The sequence below is a fragment of the Pezoporus flaviventris genome, unplaced genomic scaffold, assembly GCF_033815535.1.
Source record: "Pezoporus flaviventris isolate CSIRO_AGI_PZ_B2104156 unplaced genomic scaffold, CSIRO_AGI_Pfla_v1 ptg000007l, whole genome shotgun sequence".
Lineage (NCBI taxonomy): Eukaryota > Metazoa > Chordata > Aves > Psittaciformes > Psittacidae > Pezoporus > Pezoporus flaviventris.
In genome coordinates, this window is record NW_026892555.1 from 6,224,660 (window position 1) to 6,251,631 (window position 26,972).

Sequence of the window (26,972 nt, forward strand, 5' to 3'; positions counted from 1 at the left end):
AGTCTCATCCTTACATGAGACGCAAATAAGAATCTTCTCTAGAAAGACACTGGAAACCCTGCAACACCATTGTCTGTGCATATCCCAAAGCTGGAGTACAAGCTTACACTGGAAATCACATCTCATTTTATATATCCATACATTGCAAGTTGAAGTATACATAAAACAAGTATAACCCATGTGTCACTAGCTACATGATAAAATTGTATTGATTCTCAGCACTGAATGCCAAACCAGGATTATGGGTGGGAGTAATACTACAACACCAAATTTATTCTTAGTGAAACAGAACCCTATGCTGATGCTTCAGATTTAGCAAAAACACAGAAAAGCTCTACCTTAAGCAAAGTTATTTTTCCATATTTAACAGATGTTCATTATTTGTACAGTTATCATAAGCATATGTGGACAGTTATCCATTCACCCGATCGCTGCCTATATCAAGAAGTATTTGTAAGCATCACTTCTTTCACAGGTGAAGGAAATTATGTAACATGACCTGACCAATATTGTTCACTAAGTCAGTTTTAGAGACAGTTTCTCAGTCAAGACTACCAGAATTCCCATAAAAAAGTTACAATACTAACAGGGATGAGGAACTTCTTGATTTCTTCCAATGCATGTCCCATTCTGGCATATGCTTCTGCAGGCGGAGCAAATACTTCAATTAAAACATGCAGGTCATCATTCAGGTGGAAGTACTTTGCCTCTCCACTTTTTCTCAATTCTTCCTCCTAAGAGATAAGAAAAATGTTGGGGTTTTTACCACCTTCTTTAAGCATATTATAGTCCAAGTATTAAAGTTGCTTCAGAGGCATTTGCACATACTTTTTACTCATGTTCTGATGTCAACTAAAGAGGATAAAAATCACATACTTCCGATACACTTAAAACCAATCTTGTTGCTAAAATAGAGTAGTATCAGTTTGCTTATCAACCATAAGCAATAACCCAACACAAAATAGGACCCATCGACTTCTGCTGACATACAGAAACTGTAGCACAAGGGAGAACGTGCATCTGTTTCATCTAGAAGACACAGAAGTAAGTGAATTTGAAGCCTCTCCTCTCAAAATTCAAGTCTTCAGAAACAGGTCTGTTCTAATATTCCATAACAAGATTCTTTTACTGATATTATTTCAACCATAGTCTTATTGCACTACTCCTAGTTTAAATTTTCTGTTCTCACTGGTATTTCTACCCCATGAGTACATCCTTCACAGAACTGTGCTACTTGAATATGAAGCTAACAGCATTATGAGAAGGGAATAGGATAGTAGAGTAAAAGAGTTCACTAGCTATTTCAGAAGAGTTTATTTCTTTTATTCTGCTTCACCCAACCCATTTCAATACAACTGAAAAACTATTTCCAGGTAGTGGAGCTGAGCTCACTTCCCAAATACTTGCATTCACATGTGAACTGTTCACACACTTAACAGCCATATGTTACTCTCAGGCTGCTTCTCATCCCCAGTCTGAAGGGTGCTTTCCAAGAAGCTAAGCCTTCATTTAATTTCACTGCATTATCAAATAACAGAACTACTAAGAATTTGTTACAATGCTGTCTTTAAAAGAAAGCCCTAAGAAATCTCTCCCATGGCTTAACACATATGGGATGCACTGGTAAGTATTTAATTCTATAGATACCTAAACTTATTGGTTCAAAGATAGTGGAAATCTCCTCCCATGCACACTCCTTAATTATGGGTTAAGGTGTGCAAGTGACAAACCATTTCTGCTTCTCATAAATATCATTCATGTCATTATACTTGATGTTTGACTATGGGGATGTTTTAAGCCTGACAGAATATAGTTAGCTGTTAGAGCATCCACAACAGGAATATGAAAAGGTCAGTCAGCAAGATTAGACTTTGCCATCAAAACTGTTTTCTTTTCAATACAAACAACAAATAACAGAATAAGAAGCAGCAGTAAACTAATAAAAGCTACTACAGATCCTAATTATTTAGTTTTAATTGGCAGTTTCTCACTTAAATATATAATTAAACCACAGTTATTGAAGATACATGAACCAACATCTAGCACCAGAAGCTATATGCTTTCATTAGTGAAGCTCTCCATATACTTTGTGGTTTAGTATATATGCTACCAACCATTCCCTACCCTTAGAAGAATCACTGTACAGTTGGATGTGCAGAGAATTGAGAATTCAGAAAGTTTCTGTGGTTATCACTCAGCTTGCCAGCTAACAGCAACACGCAACAAAAAAGTCACCATTTCATGTGCAGTGCTTGGTGGAAAAGGATTTCAATCAGCAATTTCTACAAAAAGGAATTTCAGTGCAGGTTGTTCCAAAAATCATCCCCATGAAAGCTTTTAAGGTAACAATCTTTCTTTTGCTTCACTTGCAAAGTTCACTTTGATTCCCCCAACAGTTCTGTAACATGGCTTGGCAACCCACTACTCTCCGCAGCAAACCACCATACAAAAGAGAATGAGTTCACCCACTGGCCTACATCTCCCAACCTTGGGCATACATTTAGTATTTCAGGATCTTTTTATTCCCCACAGTGACCAACAGAAAAGCCACAGCTTATTCCCATTCCAGCTTCCTTCACTGACACTATTTTTAACTCCCACAAAATACTCTGCCTTCCATTATTTGACAGTACATACACCAGCTAGGCTGCGCCATGTGCATGCGGATGCTACTTGGCTGGCTAAAACACACTACTTTGGGTTTTTTTCCTCACTGCAATGGAGATTTGAGGCTGCTGAAAGGATGAAAGCAAACCAGATGTGGAACAAGGGAGCTAAGGGACAGCAAGGTCACCACTTTTAAGACAATCTGTCCTTTAAATCTTCATTTTCTCATGTAACATTTAGCACACCAAATGGTCATGGTTTGGGCAATCTGGTTTAACTTCGTGTTTTCAATAGACATCCCTCCAGTACTGCACACCATAAGCTTTATGAGAAAGCTTACCCTATTTGCTTTGTACCTTGGTCCTGTATTTCATCCCCTCGTGGTCCAGAACAAAGCAGAGTACTAGCACAGCTTATGATGCATAGCAGCACAAGGCATCTGGCAATATGCCTAAAGACAGTAAATATACTTCACCTTGTAGTAGTTTATTGTTCCTATACAGCCTTTTGCTTTTCATCCTACTTGTCAAGCTATCAAGAAGCAGCTACCAACCCCTGAAGTCTACTGCTTTAAATCAGAAGCTGAGCAGCAGTATTTATCAGAACCTGCTCATAGCGCCATCCATTTCCATCTTTACTACATCACCAAAGAGCTGTGAAGTTTCTTCTCATTGTATTTTACCTCCTTCCATCAGCTCTTTTCCTTTGCCTAGAAATGTTATTACATGTTAAGTTTAAATGTTATGTGAACATGTCTGGAGGAATTTAGAAGTGGGGTTCCTTCAAAAATGGGAATTATTTGGGCATTACTCATTATAAGCTATACAAGACCAATCTAGAATGAGCCACTGGTAATGCCCCACTTAAATGCCCAAGGACTGTATTTTGGGATCCTACATACAACTCATGGTAGCTTCAAAAATACTCAGTGAGAACAGACTCAAAAGAAAGCAGCATCCATCTGAATCTAACCAACATGAGGGGTATGGCTTTTTCTTTGCTCCCATTTTTGGCAAGATGTTTGTTCACCTCTGCAAAAGTTTTAGGTAAGCTATAAAATTCAGGTATCAAACACTAACATACTCAGGTCTTACCTTTGTCTTGTCCCTCATAGAACCTTTGCCCAAAATAGACATTTTTGTCAGTGTTTCTTCCTGTAAACGCTTTAGAGAATTGCCACGTGGACCCAAAAGCTTCCCCACAAAGTTGAACTGTAAGAAAACAAAGCACCATTAAGCTCATTGCATTTTTAAGTCTAAATGAATTAGCATAATGGAATATTTTGCTGAAATAACTTTTTTAGGTGCAAAAAAGTATTAGATCATAAATTACAGTCATTAACTACAACTCTGTAGGACATTTAACATCATGAAAGTGACTCCACCAGGTGTCAAGAGGAATATCAAAGCACCTGAATTCAAAGAAATCAGGTACTTGAAAAGAGAGCTTTGTGTTTACCCCACTCAAGACTGAGAACAGATGTGCTCAAACTGCAATTCAGTTTTTCCAACAATTGTTACCAGGTACATAACCATAAAAACAAGGCTGGCAGCAATCTTACAGATATAATACCAAAGCTCTCAAGAAAAAGAATACTTTGATTGCCTTATCCTCCCTTGAAGATTTATGAAGTAATCCATATAACATACCCTGCTCTAAAACCCAGGAACAATCAAGGGGCTAAAGCCACAGAACATAAGCATATAAATTCAGTCCCAAACCAGAATCAACACTTACCTTCTCAACTGCCACTCAACCCCCCATTATGACTGAAGTTTACCAAAGCCAATTGGGATTCATAACCATGGCATTACATCACTAAGATAACTAGGGAGAAGGGAGTGGCGAGCCTCAAAAACCAAGGAAGACAAAGAAAACAAGGAAAGCATAACCCTTGGCATTGATAGAAAGTACCAAAACATACAGGTGGTGCCCTTTCAGCCCAGAAGATGCTTCAAAAGGAAAGCTGGCTAAAGAAAACAGGTATCAAATCCGTTTTTTGAAAACAAAGGGAGAATTTGTCTATTGCCATTTCAAGGATGCTTAGGAAAGCCAGGAAATGTGAAAGTTCTCATAAGCACTGCTCCATACAGCATGTATTCCCAGTCACACATGGTGGGGGGGGGGAAAGCTGTGTGGTCAGCAGTCTCCTTCTGTATATCACTGCACTGTGGTCTGGAATGTATATGAAATTTGAAGGATTGTTACAGAGAACTTGAGGATTCCATTTAACTATTCAGAGAACAAAAAAACATCTGTGTGGTACTTCGTTGATGGTTGGGCTTAAACCACAGCAGTCTGTGACCCTCTGGGGGATCCACACTGGAGCAGTTCCAACTGTATCCTGCAGGAGGGATCCCAGGCTGAAGCAGAAGATCATGAGGAGGATGGAACTGAGGTGCTGAGCCAACAACCCCCCACATTCCCTATCCCCCTGTGCCACTTGAGGGACTTGCGTAGAAAAATCAGAGTGAAGTTGAGCCTGTGAAAGAGGGGGGGGGGGGTGTAGGGAAGTTATTTTTAGTTTAATTTTATTTCACTCTATCCTTCTGTTACAATTAATTAGCAATAAATTAATCTTCAAGTCAAGTCTGTTTTGTCTGTGACTAATAGGTTAGTGATCTCCCACAAGCTTTTTATCTTTCTCCCCATCACCCTGCTGAGGGAGGGAAGTGATAGAACAGCTTGGTAGGCACCTGGCAGCCAGCAAAAATCAACCCACCACAGCTCCTGTCCAAATAATAAGGCAATAGAGATTATTTATCAACAAAGTACTGTTCAGAAATATTTATTACCCCCAACGAAACCGGAAAACCAGAGTATTCATACTATGGAATCTAAACTGACACAATCATGTTAAAAAGATAGTTAAGGCACAAGTAAAACAGTGATGCTAAAGAACAAACAGACTTAAGCTACTTCTTTGTGGCCTCGCATTTATGAATCGGTTTGTAAGTTTTGACTGTTGCTCTACTACTGTGTCACTGAAGGGCCTACATGGGCTTCTCCTATAAGGATCTCCCTATTCCCCTGAAGGAATTTCAAAACACTCGGCAATGGGATAGTGCAGCTCAAAATCCTTTGCTGCAACATCAGAAGTGCTGATGGAAAAAATGCCCAGCTACAACACAGTCTACAGCTCCAGTTCACCTAAGTCAGCTTTAGACAGAAAAATAAATGCAAGCATTAAAAGCCTGCCAAGTATGAAAACAAGACTTTTACCTCCCTTAGTACCTCAAAGTTCAATCACCAATGTATACCAGAGTTAGAACCAAGATATCATTGACCAAATTACTTATGCATCACTAGTCATAGAATCATAGAAGAATCACAGAACAGTTAGGGTTGGAAAGGACCTTAAGATCATGCAGTTCCAAGCCCCCTGCCATGCCCAGGGACACCTCACACTAAACCATGTCACCCAAGGCTCTGTCCAGCCTGGCCTTTAACACTGCCAGGGACGGAGCATCCACAGCTTCCTTGGGCAACCCATTCCAGTGCCTCACCACCCTCACAGTAAAGAGCTTCCTCCTTATATCTAACCTGAACTTGGCCTGTTTAAGTTTTAACCCATTACCCCTTGTCCTATCACTACAGTCCCTAATGAAGATTCCCTCCCCAGCATCCCTATAGGCCCCCTTCAGATACTGGAAGGCTGCTATGAGGTCTCCACACAGCCTTCTATCAAATTGATGTCTCTCCAATGTAGAGACAAGGATGTCATAAGGGACAGTGTCGAATGCTTTGCACGAGTCCAGGTAGATGACATCAACTGCTCTACCCCTGTCCATCAGCTCTACCCCAATCATAGAAGGCCACCAAATTGGTGAGGCAGGATTTTCCCTTAGTTGAAGCCATGCTGGCTGTCACCAAGCACCTCATTTTTCATGTGTCTTAGCATGCCTTCATGAAGTCCACAGAAGCCACTAAATTTAAGGCCTTGGTGTTCTGAAGTTAACAGGCAAATTCTTACTAAATCTGTAGGTAATTCTAAGTTCGTTTTATTGGGTATATTTTTTTCCTTATAGGTCCTAAGATACAGCCAAGGAAAATATTCACCAGAACCAGGCTCCCCAGAAAAATGTTAGAAATGTCCCTCGCTGAGAACATTCACTCAGCAATTGACAGGGCATTGTGTAACCTAATTTACAACCATAATCTCAACAGAAGGTTGGACCAGATATTCCCTAGAGGTCCCTTACACCTTGGACTTGTGATTTTATTATTTCTGGAGGTATAACTGCAAGGAAAGCAAACAAATTGGAACAATACATAACAAGACTGAGCTTCTAAAAGTCAGTAACTCCTTGTCAACAGTTTCCTTAAATAAAGGATCATAAGTATGAACTCCTTTCATAAGCAAAGCTCAAATGAAAGCTTTCATATAGTGAAATATCATTTTTCCATGCATTACTCAAGATTACTTATGTTTACTTTAAAATAGCCTTGTTAAGTTCTTAGGAACAAAACCCAAACACTGCATACATTTAAAATGAGAGATTTTTCCATTTACAGTGAAGTATACTGAAATTACTTCAGAATGTTGAATACCTGCAGTGTGATACAGTCTAAATTTCCAGTGGTAATCTTAAAAGAAAGGTAAAATTTTCATGTTTTGACCGTAATTTAATAGCAGGCAAGCATATATTTAACTACACAATGCATAGCTTTAAATCCTTCCTAACTGGAACAAAAACTACCTGACAATTAAAATATGAACTATAAATCATGACAAATGGAAATGCATACCTGCAACAAAAGTGAAATCCACTCTGAATGTAATCAAAGTTACTAAACAGCTTCAGTGCTCAGAAGACAGCTTGGGCATTCCAAAACATTTGTTTACTCCAGCTCTAGTGTTTCAATTAAAGCCAAATGTTTAATGTGTTGTGCATATCTAAAACATGACCTATAAAACTAATAGCACCAAGAGCTGTCGTCTCAAAACCAACACAATATTTAGCATTGAAGCTGGATGTTGTGGTAGCTACACAAGTACACAAGTAGATACACAAGCCACACAGATGTGGTCTAGAAAACATAATGAACATGATTAGCTGTATTCTGAGATCCACTGAATTACTCCGTGCATTGAGGCTCCAAATATTAGATCTGATAGATCCAAAGTCTGAGAAACCTGGTTTTCAGTTGCAAGTCAAATTCTGCTGATTTGAAAACACAGTAACTCCAGGGGTAGCTTAAGAACGCAATGAACTTAGGGGTTACTACCGAACAGCTTACAGCGCAGTTCCAAAGCCTTTTTGCTCCAACATAAGAAAGCGAAAAAGCTCTGGAACATTTCACTTGATTATTCCATAAACAAAGCTCATTTATGATATTGAATGAATCATTTCAGTAGAAATCATTTACTTTTACCAGGTATTGTTTTAGTTCAAACTATTGGGTTTTCCCCCTTCTACATAAAACTGGAAACATCTGATCAAAAGGATAATTTTGAAATATTTCATAAACACTCAAAAGGTATCAGCCACTAAGTTACTATCATTACTGATACACTTTACCCCAACAATCAAGGAGTAGGAGTCATCCCTAAAGGTATAAGGTCACCATAAAGACAAGTTTTCATTATCAACAAATCCAGCCTACCTACTGGTGAAACGAGCAAATAAGCCTGGTAGAACCAGGTTAGCTCTTACACAAGATAGCTAATATACACATTCCATGGGTTCCATTTAGAGTTTGTTTGCCAAAAAAAAACTTCCATTTGTCATGATTTATAGTTTATATTTTAATTGTCAGGTAGTTTTTGTCCCAGTTAGGAAGTGATGTTCAAAACTATGCATTGTAGAGTTAAACATATAGCTTGCCTTCTCCTAAATTACAGTAAAAGCATGAATAAAATTTTACCTTTCTTTTCTGTTGGAAATTCAGAGTTTATTTGCCCAAAAGCACCAAAAAAAACCAAACAAATTCAGGTGCAGTATTTAACTCAAGCTTGTAAATTGTCTGAATTAGATGCACTGGATCCTACTAACATGATGACATCTAAGCAGTTCTGTACAAGCCTGATCAGTCACATTCATTAGGTCTGGCTCAGAATCAGACATGCCAGAACCCCCACTGCACTCACCCTTCTCCCTAGTACAGCACAATTATATCCAAACTGCTGTAAATACCTAAAACTGTCCTCAAGTTCACCAGCATCACCTTAGTTTTATAACAGTATCAAAGCAGTCACACTGCTTTCCAGCATAAGCTAGTCTGGAAGGTGCTGCAATATTCACAGTTCTACAGGATAGCTGAACTCTGAAGAGCCAGCCATGAATGTTATTCTACACTGGATGAATCACCTATGTTAAATCCAAGATTGTTTCTACATTAAGACAGATTCTGATATCTTAAGAATCAGTATGTTATAGATAATGATATATAAAACAGAAGATGAAAGTCCACAACACAGAGTTGCTTCTAGACCAGCTCTGAAGCATATGCCATATCCAGTACATTAAGTGAATCACATAATTTTTGGGGGTTGAAGAGACCTTAAAGCTCATCCAGTTCCAACCCCCTGCCATGGGCAGGGACACCTTTGACTCGACCAGGTTGTTCCAAGCCCCATCCAACCTGGCCTTGAACACTGCAACGGATGGGGCAGCCACAGCTTCTCTGGGCAACCTGTTCCAGGGCCTCACTATCCTCACAGTAAGGATTTTTTTTCCTAATATGTTAATAATGAATGCTAAAACATCTAAATTATCAGAATCCTTGCAAAAGGAGCATCAAGATTCAGATTAACAGACCTGGGAGGAGACAAGTGAAGATTGGAAAAACTGCTACCTCAGCTGAAGCTCAAGCCAAGTAACACTGCAGCAGTGATAAACGGTTCCCTCTATAGTCTTATTATAAAGTATCACCAAATTTGCATTAGCTTGAGCAAAAGAATGCAAGATTTTAGGATGGGTAATTCCCCAAACCCTCTGATCACTGAAAGCACATACTCCTGCATCTATCTACATCTCTGGCTTTGGAGGTAAAAATACACCATGAAGTGCTACAGCTCCTTATCAAAATCCTCAAATATGAGATTCTATCCCTTGACCATGGAATCTGTCTTGCCCACAAATATTAGTTACCTATACAGAAAGCATGCATTGGTTTCCTTTTTTAGAGTGCTGTATAACTAGAAAACATCCAATTTAAGGTATATTTTAAAGGAAAAAATCTATCCCAATAGAAACAAAAAGAAATCAATATATTTTACTTGAAAATTGTTTCCCCCAGATATTCATAAATCCTCATTTTAAGAAGCAATTTTGCAGATATAGTATAATGGAGATTATGGACATCACTGCTTAACACCCATTTCTTCAGAATCCCCACATCAAAACATAATTAATACTTATCTAGAGATTTATGTCCTTACCAGATCACTGTCTGAACCTATTCCCTGAAAACAGTTTGGAGAAAACACAGCTAAAAAAGTACACAAGCAAGCACAAGCATTTGATCTACAGTACGAATTTCAGCAAAAAAGGAATTAATGCCAATGCTACAGCATTTTTAAATGTATATATAGCAGAAAGGAGGATATAATAGAAGTAATCCTCCTTTATCCCCACCAGGGCAACTCTGCTGAGAATGGTTCATCCAGCTTAAAATACTTAGTGAAAGTATAAATGCTTGACCAAACGCTTCCCTGTAACACTCTTAAACAAGCCATTGTCATTAAAGTCACAGAAAGCTTTCTTGGCATTATTACTTTTCTGCAAGGATTCCTCTGTGATAGGGTCACAGGAAAAAACAGTTACCTTAAGATTCGGAGCACTTTCTTACGATGAAAGGGAAAACCAGGAAACTTTTTCAGGGAAAACAGGAAAACAAACATTTTTCATACTTTAAGAAAATACAGTTTCTATAGAAAGCTAAGTACTCCAAGCATCTACATTCTACCATTTCAAACTACTCCCCTTCACAAACAGGAACAGAATCATAGAATGGTTAGGGTTGGAAAGGACCTTAAGATCATCTAGTTCCAGCCCCCCTGCCATGGGCAGGGACACCTCACACTAAACCATGTCACCCAAGGCTCTGCCCAACCCACCCTTGAACACTACCAGGGATGGAGCATTCACAGCTTCCTTGGGCAACCCATTCCAGTGCCTCACCACTCTCACAATAAAGAACTTCCTTATATCTAATCTAAATTTCCTCTGTTTAAGTTTGAGCCCGTTACTCTTTTTTTTGCTTTAAACATTTATGCACAACAAATCTTGGTCAATAAATTTGCTCAAAAGTTATCCCTGGTATTACATTCCATGCCTGTTGCTCCATGTAACTAATGGTTATACAACCATTCTTATTTTTACTTGAAGAAATTCCACAGAGCTAAGCTATGATGACAAATTCTTTCCTAGCTACTCACGTGATTAAAATAGTAGTCTTTCAATGACTTTACATAACAACTGCAGATCTATTATATATACCAATGACATTTTGAAATAGGTCTTTTCTCTTTAAATGTTGAGCTAAAAGGCTTATATTGATACCAGCTCCTTAAAAGTTGGCAACTTTTGAGAGCATGTATCTCAAGTATTACTTCAGGGAACACAATACAGACCATTTCTCACTGATTTCTGAGATTTATCCAGTATTTAAGTGTAGATCCAGAGCAAATTATAAATGGTAGGCTGTCACAAAACAAATAATTTTTCCCCATAGTTTTGATCCATCTCATGGAAAACCATCATCATTCCATTTATCATCCATGGAAGCTATTTCCCTCCAGAACTGGAACATCTGAGCTCCCTAAACTGTCAAAGCAAAATCAGATCTGAGACAAAACCACTTTGCAAAGCATTAGATGTGTTGTAAGGGGATAACACCCTCCTTACTCACTCGTATGTAACTAAGCTATGAAACACCTTTTTACACAGGCTGACACTTCATAGCAATGTCAGGACTGATGCAGAGTCCCTTCAAGACAACCACATCATGACCTTCCATGGTCAGCTCACTTTCTGCCTTCAAGTCTGTGCGAGTTTGAAGATTTTCAAGCATGAAATACAACAGAAGCATGGGTTTAAGGGTCACATTTTCACACTTGACAGTCAGTTGAGGTATTCAGCTGATCAAATAGCAAGGTGCATTAAATCACCCTGAACTCCATTGCCTGAACAGACAAGATCTCATTCCACTAACCACAATTTAGACATCCAACATCCACATGAATTCCTACCTATAGAAAGTTTGATTTTGAACTGAATCATGCCTCAGAAAGTTGGCCCTTTTCCTATAAGCTTACCTAAAAGCCCTAACCTCTCTAATCCTTGCTTGTAGCATATGTCCCAGTTACAGTAAGACTGCAGCATTACCAAAGCATGTTCAAACCTCACCTAAATACCTCAGATTAATTTCCATATCACAGCAATCCAGACTTCTGAGGTATGTGTAGAGCCGACCAACCTGAAAAATTTATGATTGGATAAGACTGGATTTTGTAGGCTTGACTAGACCTGCAATGTACAGAGCAGCTTGCACAAGATTTAGTCTTAACAAGGAAAACTGTCACCATATCAAGACAAACTTAGGGTTTTTAATGTACAGGAGTCTAAAGAACACAAATGAAATTAATTCAAATGCATAACCAGTCTCAAAGAGAAACTGAACAAAACTCCTGGGACTATCAAATTATTTCATTAAGCAGACAAAATTCAGGCTGTCTTGGTTATTCTGTCAAGGTCCAGACACAAAAGTAGATGTAGGCAAACTGCCTCTAGCATGAGCTATTAGGCCTCTGAACACTGCTAAGGTTTGAGCAAGACAAAAGGTCCCAGCTGAAGGATATTATATATACAGCACCATAGTAGCAATCAAGAGCTGTTAGGTACAAGGTGAGTTAAGCACATCACCACACATTCACCTGTTTCCACATTAAGCAGAAAACCAGAAACTCAGTTTATTTCAGGGAAAGCAAAGACACCCAGAAAAGTGAAATCCCTGCTTCTGAATGAGGTCTGCCAGGTTCTTTTCCAGTAAGAAACCCAGCTGCTCTGAACTCCACTTTGAAAACTTTCTGCTGCAGTTAACCTGTCACCTTCCAGGGCTGTCAGAGGTAATGAAGCTGAATCTGCACAGGGCTCAGCTATGAGCCCATGAGAATGTATCTGACAGGACAGGTAATGTGAGCAGGCATTACAATGCCTGCTGATCAGATCAGAGCTAGGACCGCCTGACCCTTCTTGATACTGTTATGATTTATTCAAGGAGTCAGAATCAGACAGAAGTTTTAAACAGAGAAAGGACAATGCAATACTTAAAGGAAACTTGATTAACCCTGTGTCAGATCTTGTAAACTGTCTGAATGGGAGTAGTGCTCTTGTGGTCTATTTTGGTCCAGAAACATTTATCACAAAAAATTGGTTGATATTTCATTAATCCTATCTATACACCTAAACAGGAGAGGCATCTCTGCTTGCCAGTTATCACTGGCAACTATAAAGGAAGGAATAGTTTCTGCTAGCAAAGTCACCTATATTCATAGCTAGATTTATTTTCAGATAAACCCTGTTAAAGACAACTTTAATAATTTACTTTCTTGATCCTGTTTAAAAGCAGAATTATGGATATGAATAGAATAGTGCTTCCCAAAAAAGGGAAACAAACTTTTTCCTCATTACTTTATGGAAACCCAAGTTTGCCAGATTCAACCCAAACTGGCACTAGTTTGCCCAATTAATTACTGTAGTGACTTGGTCAGCTTCACATAGCTGATTCTCAGTTTGTTAACACAAAATAGACTATCTCCTGAAACACTGGAGGTATCTTTTTGTTCAAGATCTTGCACAATAGCTAGCAGCATTAGTGTGGACTGCAGGCACACAGAAACAGATGTCAGCTTGCTAGGTGAGCTTCTCTAAATTCACTATTCACATGCAGAAGGGCGTTTTGCAGAGATTTCATCCATATTTAAGTCTTAAATTACATTCCTCTGAAGCATCTGTCACCAATCAGTGATCAGCAGGAAGGAGAAAATTGCTCATAAATCAGAACCAAATCTTTTAACTATTTTTTCTGAGGAAGTATCACTTGGCACCTTCTACAGAAGACACATTCACACTAATACTAACACCTCTTACAGGCAAAATGGTCTAGGAAACCACACATTCACAGGAAAGAGCTGCACAGAAGCATAAAGCATTTACATAAAGCATCATTTCAGGTTTTATAAGCACCACATAATACTTTCTCCTTAAGTTCCACAAAATCTGAATAGACAATGCATGCATTCTAAATACAGCTCAGTGAAACCAAGATGACTGGAATAATTCTGTATCTACCCCAAAAGACTTGACAAAGCATCTCTAATTTCTAAGCCCACACCTAAACACACCTAAAAGGAAGGAGATTAGCCTTTAGCACAAACATTAGGATGCAAAAGACTTGTTCCCTTGTGCACAGGCTTTCAAAATTCATGTCACCCACTGCAGACTACAGTATGCCAGGATAAAGCTCTGCTTGTCATGCTGAAGCAATGTCACTTCATACAATGCATTTAAATTTATTACATTTAGGAAGTACAAGCCTGGTCTAGTAAACAAGTGATGCTAAACTGCAGTGACTGCTGATGGCTTAGGGTAGGTGTTTCAAAGATCTAGAGTACCTGTCATAAGTCTGACTTCATACTCCCAGACCGCTCTTCAATTCCTTTGGACTATATCAAATCTTTAAGAAGCTTTACACATACATACACATATTTACATTACATCTATGTGTAATAAAAGGGAAATTTCTAAGAAAATTGAGCCCTGTTATATTGAGGTAAAAAATATTCTTAGATAATCCCTAGGATTTTTGTTCACCCTGGCAGAAGGGAGATACATGAGTAGAGATACCAGTATTCTGCTCTCCATGGAAAAAGTCCTAGACACAGAAACTGACACATCAGTTGTATTCTGTGCCCCCTGGATCCTGGTGGTCTAAACAGAGGCATACTGGATTATACCAAAGCTCTATCTGGATATAAGATCAGGTTTCTTTCCATAGCACACACCAGGCTTTATTCTAACTCAAAGACTTCTCCATGGACCAGAACTACTGAGCACACAGCAGAGCACTCATGCCCATTCAAAAGACAGCAAGGACTTTTCTACTTGTTATCCTCAAGAATAATTTCACTGTTTCATTCCATGAAGTTGAAACAAGCTTCTTTCAAAAGGCACCACTTGGCTTTAGCACCTGTTTTGCCCTTCTTCCCACTGAATGCAAGTACCTACATTTCAGTACCTGTAAGAAGCATCCTGATTAAAAACACTGACCATGTAAGCTTCCCTTACCTTTTACCATCTCATCATTACATTTCTATAATGTTTTTCTATAGCTCTTCCTAGTCAAAAATGACTTTTAAGCCAGAGTTCCAAAGAAGTGCCTGCATGTAAGCAATATGCAGTCTTGAATTCACTGAAGCAGTCTTTCATGAAACTTCAAACAGCAATAAAGCAATCCTTGCAAATTACCCAGCACAGTCTTGTGAGGAAAAACACTGATAGTGTAGGTGGGGGGAAAAACTGAGAAAAAGTATTCCTAAACAAATGGAGAAATTAAAGAATTCCTTTCCTCCACGAGGAGAAATAGAAGCAGTCTTGAACTCAGTAATAGGAAAAAGCCATTTCAAGCAAATAAAAAAATGTTAATCTTATTTTCATAGAACTGATTTTAAATTAAAGAGGGACCAAAAGAATGCAGTTCCACAGCTTACTGGATATTAAATAAATGCTTCCAGGTAGCAATATTTTAGTGCAAGAAAATACTTGGCAGTAAAAGTTAAGAATTCATGGTGGTCAAATATTAACAGAACAGTCCCTACCCCTCCAGAATAGATTGCATCATTTACTAGTGTAGATCCAACTAATTCAAGCCTAACAATGGCTGAATTCTAAGATGATGAAAATTAAAAGTTTACACAGCAAGTTCCATAATGGTGCATTTCAAGCTCCACTGCTACCTACAATAAGAAAGCTTCAAAGCCTTTCACTGGAGTCAATTGAAATATATCTTATTCCTTTTAATATTCTGAAGAGAATGATTTTGCTATCCTGAAAACAGGATTCATTTATCAATAGTTCTCAGCATAGTATTTCATGTGACCGGCACAACTTTCCTGTGTTTTTATTAGGAAAAGAACCATTCTTATCTTAGAACTCTCATAGAACAGACTGTAGGATAGCAACTATAGAGGAATTTTAAATCACAGAATCATTTAGGTTGGAAAAGACCTTTAAGATCACCGAGTCCAACCATAAACCCAAAACTGCCAAGTCCAGCACTAAATCTTGTCCTTAAATGTCCATACATGGCCTTAAATTACCCTCAGAATAGCTTAAAGGAATTCATTACTTTCATATTTCACTATTCATTAACAGTATTCATTCACCATGATAATCACTTAAGCATTAGACCAAGGCAATTTAAAGTTGACACAGCTTCAGCTTCATATCACTCCTGAATATTAATAGTAGTCAGATGTCAAAATGTTTTTAAAAGTTATATCCAAATATAGTTTCATCAAGTCTTTACTTAACCCTATACACTGAAAGTAAACCACACTAACTGCACCTCTGGATAAATCTGTATTACACCTTCAGGCTTCAATCTAGAAATAAAATCACAGCCATAACACCCAGCAAGGCATCAGAAGACAAAGGATTAGAGTACTATAATGCAAAACTGTAACATTTAAAATAGTTAAAATAGTGCAATAACTTTTACAAGCACTTAGATTCAGCAAGTATGAAAATGGGGCTTACCTTTGGGAACTGTTTTACTGGAATCAAAACTTTTTGTCCCAGCTTCATATTCTTATTAATGACTACATCAATATACTTTTCTTCTTCCTTTCCTTCCCCTTTCTGGTATTTTTCAATTTCTGTTAAAGGGAAAAAGTTAGTTATTTTCTCAGTTTAATGCAACAATACAAGAACTGAGGATCTTCAAAGTCAGTATAAATTGAAAACTTTAAAGCCTAACACTATGGCATAATAAAATGTCCTGGGTTCAGCAGTAGCAGTCATTTTTCTCCTTCTTAGTAGCTGGTGCAGTGCTGTGTTTTTGACTTTCAGCTTGGGAACAGTGCTGATAACACCGATGTTTTTAGTGGCTGCTCAGTAATGTTTACTCTGACCAAGGACTTTCTGAGTCTCATGCTCTGCCAGGGAGGAGGGGAAACCAGGAGGAAGCAGAGACAGGACACCTGACCCAAACTATACCATACCACAGCACATCATGCCCAGTATATAAACTGGGGGCAGTTACCCAGAAGGGCTAGATCACTGCTCGGTCAGCCTGGGTATCAGTCAGTGGGTTGTGAACAGTTGTATTCTCTTCCCTTGTTATTTCCCTTATTATTATTATTATTGGTGGTAGCAGCAGTGGTTTGTGTTATACCTTGGTTACTGGACTGCTCTTATCTCAACCCATGGGAGTTACATTCCTTCGAGTCTCCTCCCCATCCCTCCAGGAGTGGGGGGAAGGGAAGGGGGTGTGTGAGAGAGCAGGCTACATATGTTTTTCTGGGTTGCCAACTGGGCTTAAATCATGACATACACATTGCACATTATGTAATTAATGCATATAACTGGTTATGTAGATCAATGGGATGGATCGTGTTTCACTTTTTCAAACTTTTATATTCGTGTTCATATCAACACCTCTCAAATCATAATTCCAACCATTTTAAACATTAACTTTTAACTTAAAACTTATGATACATTAATATTTTATATGGCTCAAGCAGTAAAAACTTGGATACCTCTGTTCATTTTTGAGTTCAAAACCTTACAACTAGGTTAGTACTTAACTATTATTTCCTCTATATGGTAAACTGAGTCTAGAGTTTTAATGAGCAAATGTCTATCTTTTGACACTTCAGGGACCTAGTCAAGACATAGATCATACCCAAAAATCTGATGAGTTATACAAATGACAAAATAATTAGCAATGACATTTAGAAGCTCAAACCCAGGCTGCATGACCGGGTTTGTCAATCCAGAGATACATAAAAAAACTGATTCTTGATTATAATTCTGTCCAAATACTGAGTCTCCAATGTGCTAAATGAAAAATTGCAGGTTACAGTTCATTAGTGGGAAGACATGACAAGCATACAAGGAAACTAAAAATGAAGTACTGCCTGAAGCCTTTGCTGGATCACATCCAGCATGCTGTGGGTTAAGCATGTTAGCCCAAGATATACCAAAATCCAGTCAATTTCAGAAGTGGAACAGAAGTTACTCTAACTAGTTAACATTTGTCCTCAACAATCATTTTCAAATCTCAGTTTTTCACAAGAAACATGCTTCTACTCTACCACTGGAAGTTAATGTCATTTATCCTTGACTTTTTTCAGTAGGAATGCAAACTTGCAACAACAGGAGACAGTAACAAGAACCTGCGTTCAAAAGAAACCAATCAAAAATATAGGAGAAAGCATCCTTTAGGTATACTTTAAAAGACAACTTAGTTTCAAATAATTTCCAGTGACAAACAGAAGTAGTAAACCAGCACATTTCTTACTACTGGAAAATCCACTCAGCTTTAAAGAGCACCACTCCATTCCCATTTACCACAACAGAAGTGAAGATAACATCTTTCCCTATAACAAACTCCAGCCTTCCATGCAAGCTTTCACCTCCCTAGCACAGAACAGGAAATAAATACCATTGCATTTATTCAAGTTAGTGCTAAGTAACTGAAGATCCAAAAGCCAAACTAGCCTCACACTAACCTGAGGGCTTCCCCAGCTATACTGCCATATCTTGGCAAGTCCCTAGGATGTTTTTGATTCATACGCATTCTAGTAATGTAAGCATTTTGGAGAAGCCCTGTCAAAGCAAACTTCCTGTAAGCACCCTTCACATTGCAGCATGCTCAGAGAAAACTCCAAACCCCTCAGCCCACAGGCTGACAACTACCAAACATACTAACAGCTGAATCCAGGTAAAAACAGAATTTACATGGGTTTTGTAGATGCCACTTTATAGACTAGATAACTATGGCAATAAAACAGATGTAAAATAACACTGAAGTCTATTTCCAGATGAAATTAAGACTGAAGCTTTACAGGGCATGATGTTCCCACCCAGAAAGCAGGTGACTGGTATTTTTTAGACATCCAAGTTCTGAATGTCCTGTTCAAAATGTAAGTGTAGTACTATCACAGCACTCAAACAAATAAACTACTTTTAATGTCCTTGTTTCCTGATATAACAAGAGCAGTTATAGAATCATAGAATAGTTAGGGTTGGAAAGGACCTTAAGATCATCTAGTTCCAACCCCCCTGCTGTGGGCAGAGACACCTTACACTAAATCGTATCACCCAAGGCCTCCTCCAACCTGGCCTTGAACACTGCCAGGGATGGAGCATTCACAACCTCCCTGGGCAACCTATTCCAGTGCCTCACCAACCTTACAGGAAAGGATTTCCTTCTTATATCCAATCTAAACTTCCCCTGTTTAAGTTTTAACCCGTTACCCCTTGTCCTATCACTACAGTCCCTAATGAAGAGTCCCTCCCCAGCATCCCTACAGGACCCCTTCAGACACTGGAAGGCTGCTATGAGGTCTCCACACAGCCTTTTCTCCAGGCTGAACAGCCCCAACCTCAGCCTATCTTCATACGGGAGGTGCTCCAGTCCCCTGATCATCCTCGTGGCCCTTCTCTGCACTTGTTCCAACAGTTCCATGTCCTTTTTATGTTGAGGACACCAAAACTGCACACAATACTCCAGGGGAGGTCTCACAAGAGCAGAGTAGAGGGGCAGGATCACCTTCAACCTGCTGGTCACGATCCCTCTTGATGCAGCCCAGGATACCGTTGGCTTTCTGGGCTCTGAGTGCACACTGAAGCCGGCTCATGTTCATTTTCTCATCGACCAACACCCCCAAGTCCTTCTCCACAGGGCTGCTCTGAATCTCTTCTCTGCCCAACCTGTAGCTGTGCCTGGGATTGCCCCAACCCAGGTGTAGGGCCCTGCACTTGGCATGGTTAAACTTCATGAGGTTGTGATGAACCTCTCTGATTCTCTTGGAGACCAAGACACTGACAGGTTTCTGTGTTTTTCAACACTGCTGTTGGTTTACACTATTGACAGTATAAGCGCTCAAAGCTCAAAACTGATCATAAATATGATGTTCTTCAGAAATGTTTTACACCAAGAAATACCACATGTTAAAACTGTAATACATACATTATTATGACTAAAGCAAATGCAGTTACAATAAACTGTAATATAACATAATTTAGTACTGACTTTAAATGTTAAGACTAGAATTTGTTTGGAAAATTAATGCACTGTGCTATTATTCTGGGAGAGATCAGTGCACCAAAGACTCCTGGTGGGCAGACTGATGCAAAAGCCTTAGTTTGTAGCAGCTGTAATTACTGTTACAGTGAAGGACCCTTTTCCTGAAGTAATCTAAACTTATGAAATAAAAGTACCTTTAACAGGAAAGCCCACCATGGTTTTCTCAGCTGGTGAAGTTAATCAGTTTTATACACATGCACAGCAACCGCCCTGCCCACCTGCAAATTTATTACCATAAAAATCTTACCTCCAGAAGTAGTAAGGAATTTTGAACTCAAACCACAAGCTTATGAATGAACAGTGGTTTAGGGACCTTCCTCAATACTACCAAGAAATTACATCTAAAAGTGATGTTTGCTTCAGGAATATTCAGATGTCTGACTTGTCAAGGTTAAAATGTATCTGAAGAGTTAAGAGCCAGCCATAGAAGCCTTATAACATCAATCGGCCATTACTTGTATTTCCTAAATATTTTAGCTTACAGAATGTATTCAAGTACAGTTTTTGAAGGACTCAACTGCAACAACTTTATTAATGCTGGATACACTCAATTCTATAGTATTTTGAATAAATTAAAAAAGTTGTAGAAAGAACATTCCCTTCTTGTCCTAATAAATATTAAAAGAACTCCATTCATTATTCTGAAGAATGGTTTCCCTACCCCAAACAGCTATATAATTTTTATTGACCATTTTAAGAATAATCATTTCTTTATTCTTTAATTGACTTTCTACTGCCTGAAGCTACTGAGACCCATAGGAAGCCACCAGTAAATGCTCAGTAAGATGGATTGCAATTTTCCCCATTGAAGTCAGATGACTTTTTTCTTACCAGCTCATTGTCAAAACACTACAGAATAAGATAAAAGATTTTTCCTATCATGATCTAAAGTTAATTACATTGACTTTAGGCATATTCACTATCACTATGACTTCAATTTTGAATTAAAGTCAAGGACACTGAATTACTGAAAGTTTACCCCATATTGAGACCACTTTTTGTCTCCGATTTTTGGGTGGGCTTTTTGTCATTTCTTTGCACTCAAATCTAAGATGAAATAAAGTTAAGCAACAGAATGTTATCCTACCTGTGCAGCTCATTCAATACCTATCATTCATATCTAGCTTTAGATAATTAGAGAAAAAACATGCCAGATTACAAAGGAAATCCAATCAGATTTTCAAGGTCAGATGAATAGGGAGATTTGCCTTTTCCTAATCCTTAGATTACATTCTGTACTGCTTAGCTACGTGAAGCAATGACATTTCCTAGATCACAAATAGAAAAACATGTGATTAAAGCTTTTCATAATGCTAAAGATTAAAATCCCATTTTCTGAGACCAAGGATGCAGCTAATGCAATAGTCCAGGAATTTAACTGGATGAAGTAATAACTGCATGACTTTTGTCTTTACATTTAATCATAGCAGAGAGCTCTAAGAAATGATTACTCCTCAGTTCACCAAATAATGTTGCTAGATACGTCAGATAATGACAAAGTAGAATTGTTCCATGTTAATCTGTAGGTAGAATTAATCTTCCTGTGGCAGAACTACAAGCCAGGATTCCAGCTCCCTCTCCTAAGACAATATAAATACTTGCATTTAATGTAAAACAAAGAGATGCTCTATTTGTCTGTGGTAAATCAATATAATCAACATAAGATCAAATGTCAAACTCAAACACAAATGTTTACTGCATTTGCCCTTAATAGAGTGTTCCCAGAAGAAAAAAAAAAGAATCAGGTAAATTTGTCTGCAAATCCTTAAGAAATACTCTATTTTTCTTTAGGTTCAGAACTCTTATCAGACACCACAGAAAATCCAAGTCATGGAATGGTTTGGGTTGGAAAGGACCTTAAGATCATCTAGCTCCAAACACTGCCATGGGCAGGGACACATCACACTCAACCACTAAAGATTCCATCCAACCTGGCATTGAACACACTGCCAGGAATGGAGCATTCACAACTTCCTTGGGCAACCCGTTCCAGTGCCTCAGCGCCCTCACAGTGAAGAACTTCCTCCTTATATCTAACCTGAACTTCCCCTGTTTTAGTTTGACTCCAAATATCATTTCATACCATTTTTTTTACTTCAGATGGAAGAAAAAGTGAAGAACCCAAGGGTAAAATTCTAAGACATCCAAATTACGTCCATCCAAACTGCCTTGCCATTCACTAGAAATAATTTCTACTTTAATTTTGAAACCTAAAGTACTTGAAGAACAACATTATGCTTTTTGAATACTCTTAACACTTGAAACACTATAGTGGCTTTGGAAGCTGCTAACACTATACAATAGCAACAATATGTTTAGCTCAATTTGGACAACTTCAATTTTGGCAGCTCGTAACTAAGAGAAAGATATCAAAAGTTAGACCAAGTCAACCAAACAAGTTTGAGCTACTGAACCATGTCCCAATAACAATAGTATTTCTCAGTAAATTCTCAAGACTTCATAGTTTACTTGGAAAAACACACCATGTTCAATTCAAAAAGCTCCTAAGTGAAGGCTGTGGAAGTATCTTTATATACTTCCTTGTTCTTTTACTTCTTGGGAAATATCACTGCTATTGGCTGAAAACAGCACTGAGCTAGACTGATACCTGGTCTGATAGCATGATTCCTTTGGGTTCCACATGAAAAAGTGACAGCACTACAAAAACACTTTAGCTAATTAATTATAAAGATCTCCTTTAACAAACACATCTAAGCCTTGATAACAGACAAGCTTCCAGGAGGGCAGGGACTCCAAGCCAGTTGTAGACTAATTTCAGAGAAGTTTTTCCTTAATGGAAAAAAAAAAGTCGGTGTCAGTTTTTTCAGACTTTGTATAATCCTAATTCAGAGTATCAGAAGGACTTCTGAATCACTCTTCAGGATTAAAGTATTACTTCTCCAGCATTCTATACTGTTTCTTATTTGAAGATTTTCACTGTGGCAAAATCCAAACTCTACCTCAAAGCACAATTTACATTTACCTACTCTGAAAATACTGGCAGTTACCACTTCTCTATGGGTTAGCTTTGTTTACTATGGTAGATATTGATTTAATGCTCACAGTCCTTCCACGACTTGTTCTGGTAAATCCAAAGTGCACCAACATAGGACAATGAGCATAACAATAGTTCTAGTTTTGATGACATTGATGAGAACTTAATCTCACTATAGTCACAGTAAAATGGTCTCAACTGTGCTTCAGATTATACATCTCTTACACCGACTCCTCTAATCACTGACCCACTAATTGAGTGATTAAAATTTATCTGAAATAGCACCTTTCCAACAAATGCCTGTCTTTTCAGATGAAAACAGTACTGCACAATATGAACTAGAATCAACACACTGAGGCTTTAATACATTGCAAAAGGCTTTCTGAAATAAACACCACAGATTTCCTGAAAGCAGCCTCTAAGAGACCTGCTACTCACTACCCCTGCCTTCTTGATTAGCATGAAACCAGACAATATTCAGCATAAAGTTGAGTTCTTAGTGATACAAGGCAATAGGATGTGAGGCAACAGGCATGAAATAAAACACAGGACATTCCACCTGAACATGAGCAAGAACTTTACTGTAAGTGTTGCAACAGGTTGCTCAGAGAGGCTGCGAAGTCTCCTTCCCTGAAGATACATTCAAGAGGCATCTGGACACAATCCTGAGTAATGTGCTCTGCCTGAGCAAGGAGGTTGGACTAGATCCCTCGTGGTCTCCTCCAACCTCAACCATTCTGTGATTGTGACCCTCCTAATTCTGGCCCTGAACAGAAGAGCCAAGTTTAGCCTCCTGCTTTTCAGTATTTTAAAAGATGTTTAGCATGCCTAGTTAGCTTTAAAGCAGTTTTTGTGTATACATTCACAAAACATAAGCAATCCCTCATTTTGAATTGCATGTAGCATCTCAATGTCCTAGGAAAACAAAACAAAATCCACAACTGAGAGCAGCAACTAAACTTTTTCTGATGTAAGGAAATGCTTGGACAAATATCCCTTTTTCCACCCACAAGATATTTCCAAAGCAAATACTAATTAATTTATCTTCATGAAAGAGACAAATTAAGGAGTTAAATATATGTGGAATGGCTACATCTAGATCCATCCTGAATGGGTCTGAAAGACTGAATCAGAAACACAATGAAATACACTATATTTAATGCATCTGTTCTATTTCTAAATGCATCCCCACTCCTCTGTGAACTTCAGAGAAGTTCACTTAGCCCCCTTAGCCATCACCATGATACCTTAAAAAAAATCACCTCCACAGCAGGTCCTAATTCTGAGCTGGCATAAAAAGTGATTATTAAGAACATGAACTGCGCATAAGAAACATAGGAGTGTTTCAACAAATGTACATTATGACAATAATTTAATTCAGAATAACTGTCTTTCATATGCCACCTTAATTTTGTGGAAGCAACTGACAATGACTCTTAATTTGAATTTACAATAAAATGAGTGGTTCATGCTACAATGATGTCTACAACATTCAGCATCCTCAAATTAATAATATCCCTGTTGAAGTACTCAAACCAATCTTTATTTAAATTGCATTCACAGGCATTGTAAGTTCTATTTTACAGTCTAAGTACTACTGTCTGCACTGATCTGAAAATACATTTCAGTCACCAATATGACAAATATTTTGAATAGGCCTTTTCATTTAAGCAATTCAAAACCTATTACCTTCACATCAAAAATTACTCCACTTAAATCTATTTAGACTGATTAATATTAGCAATAAAGTAGGAAGTACCAGAGTAGAAACTGTCAAAAATAACATGTAAGATATTAACAGATGTTCAGTCAGTCTTGCTCAGGAAAAACCCAGGATGTCAACATAGGCTTCAGTCCCATTTATCCACCCTGCTTTACTGGAAATTACTATTTATCTCATTGTGAGGGGAGTTTCTGAACTTATAACAAAGTGCTAAAGTTTCCTATATGGTTTACCTACTCCTAAGGTCAGGAATCCATTAACTGCAAATAATGTCAACTCATCAGGAATTCAACAAATCCGAATGCAATTTAAGCATATACGTGGAAAACCAGCACCAAATAGCCTACACTCAGTTACTAACTTGACTGCTACACCCTGTCAGGACTAACACACTTGACTGCCATGTTCCTCCCTCTTCAGGGACACCTAATCTAATGCTGCTGCTTAAATGGGAAGAGCATAGGAGCATTGACTTTTCCCCTGCATTGAGCAGGGGACTGAACCTTCAGGGGTTTCTTAAAGCCTCAGACACCTTATGATCCTTTCCATAAGCAGAAGGTGTCTGGAAAGGGATCCTTACTGTCTTCATTTTACCTACCATATGTACTGTGCAATAGCCTGTAGATAGATTCCCTTTCTGCAAATCCTTTTTATGTGCTTCTATATGACAACACAAGTAGCCCAACAAGCTCCAACGGCAAAGCTCTAAAGCCCTCTGAACCATTCAAATGGTACGGTAGGAACAAGATAGAGGAGTTGGTGCTAAGTGATCTTTATTTTTAGCAGACATTTCTTACGGAGTTTCAAACATGAGCCTAAAGTAGTTCCCTCAAAAGCAGCATGTGCAAACGTGACAACTGACAGAATAGGTATAAACCTACTTCGGATTCAGATTTCAAAAGTAAATAAAGCCACGACTTCATTTCAGGAGGGGATCCAACATACAGACCATCTTGTACTATTCAGGGCACAGACAAAATGAAGTTATTTTTTTGTGTCAAGAGCCCTTATAAAAAGCTGTGCCATCTTTCACTATAGGAACACAATCAGGTAGCCTTTACACAAGATTTAACTTGTCATCTTGGTGAGTCATCAAGAATGGTCTATATCCATTCTTATTAAGTACATAGTACTACTCAAACTTTGTGAGTCCTTTGACAATTTTCACAAGAAGGAAAAGCATAATTCAGATCCTATTTGAAAAATGATACAACCTGCAGCTCTTAATCTGCATATATCACATTTAAAACTACTGCCAAGATGAAATACTAGCCATAGCACACCCAGCTATTGAACCCTGAAGCATATTTGAGCAATATTAGAGACCACACGTAAAGCATTAGGGCACTACCAGTGTAGCCTAAAAATCTGTCACTAGATTTAAACAAACCACACTTCATACTGGAAGATACCTGCACTACCAAAGCTCATCTTAATAGGGAATCTTCCATCCCTGTATTTTGTACAATAATTACACAACAGTGTACAACTGCTTACAAAGCATTATGAAAGCTTTATGTAGCTATCAGCTAGACAAAGCTGAGTTATCTTCCACTGCTTATCTAAAAGTCACTTTGAGCAACTCTGGAGCTTTGCCAGTACTCTCCATCCCACATGATGGAGCCAGGGTATATCCTTGCACTGGCAACCCCGTAATTCAGTCATGTGTCACATCCTGTTGATAAATCCTAAAACACAATTCACACCTAAGTCACAATTTACTCGAAATCATCACTAAACCAGAAACTTAAGCAAACACCCACAAGTGCTGAGGGAGCTGGTTGATGTCAATGGCAAGGCCACTGTTTCTGAGGGGTCATGGTGACTGGGGGGAACACTGACTGTAGGAAAGCAACTATCAGTCCTATGTTCAAGATCAAGGAGGGAGATCTGAAGAACAACAGGATGGTAAGACTACCCTTGACTCTTTGGAAGATGAGGCAGCAAGCAGCCCTTGGAAGGCCATTTCCAAGCATAAAGGACAAGGTGACTGTGAATAGTCTGCGTGAATATACAATAGGGAAGTCAACATACGAAACTTAGAGCCTTCAATAACAAAACATGACTGCCTCTCCAGATGAGACAAAAGCAGACAATGCTGTCCTTCTCATCTGTAGTAGGGCTTTTGATACTATTTCCCATAGCATCCTAACAAACTGATGAGGTAAAGGCAGAAGAAATGGACAGTGAGGTGGACTGACAACTGACCTGCCTGGTTCAAAAGGTCATGTTTAGTGGCATCACCACCAGTCCAGCTAGGGACCAGACACTAGTGGTGTGCTTCAAGGGTCAATGCTGTGCAGCATCTCCATTGTTGACATGGATGAT

General features: G+C 38.5%; 1 protein-coding gene across 3 annotated transcripts in view; it reads right to left on the minus strand.

Annotated features, from left to right (window-relative positions):
* KHDRBS3 (KH RNA binding domain containing, signal transduction associated 3) overlaps positions 1–26,972 on the minus strand; it is an 89,197-nt gene that overhangs the window by 46,782 nt on the left and 15,443 nt on the right. For all 3 annotated transcript variants that reach the window (XR_009742417.1, XM_061447687.1, XM_061447686.1), the window contains exons 2-4: positions 16,371–16,489; positions 3,702–3,818; positions 588–734 (exon numbers count right to left, since the gene is read on the minus strand). Coding sequence is in view for 2 of the 3 variants with exons in the window: in XM_061447687.1 (XP_061303671.1) it covers positions 588–734; positions 3,702–3,818; positions 16,371–16,489 (383 nt within the window). In the remaining variant the exon portion in view is untranslated. The remainder of the gene's footprint in view (positions 1–587; positions 735–3,701; positions 3,819–16,370; positions 16,490–26,972) is intronic.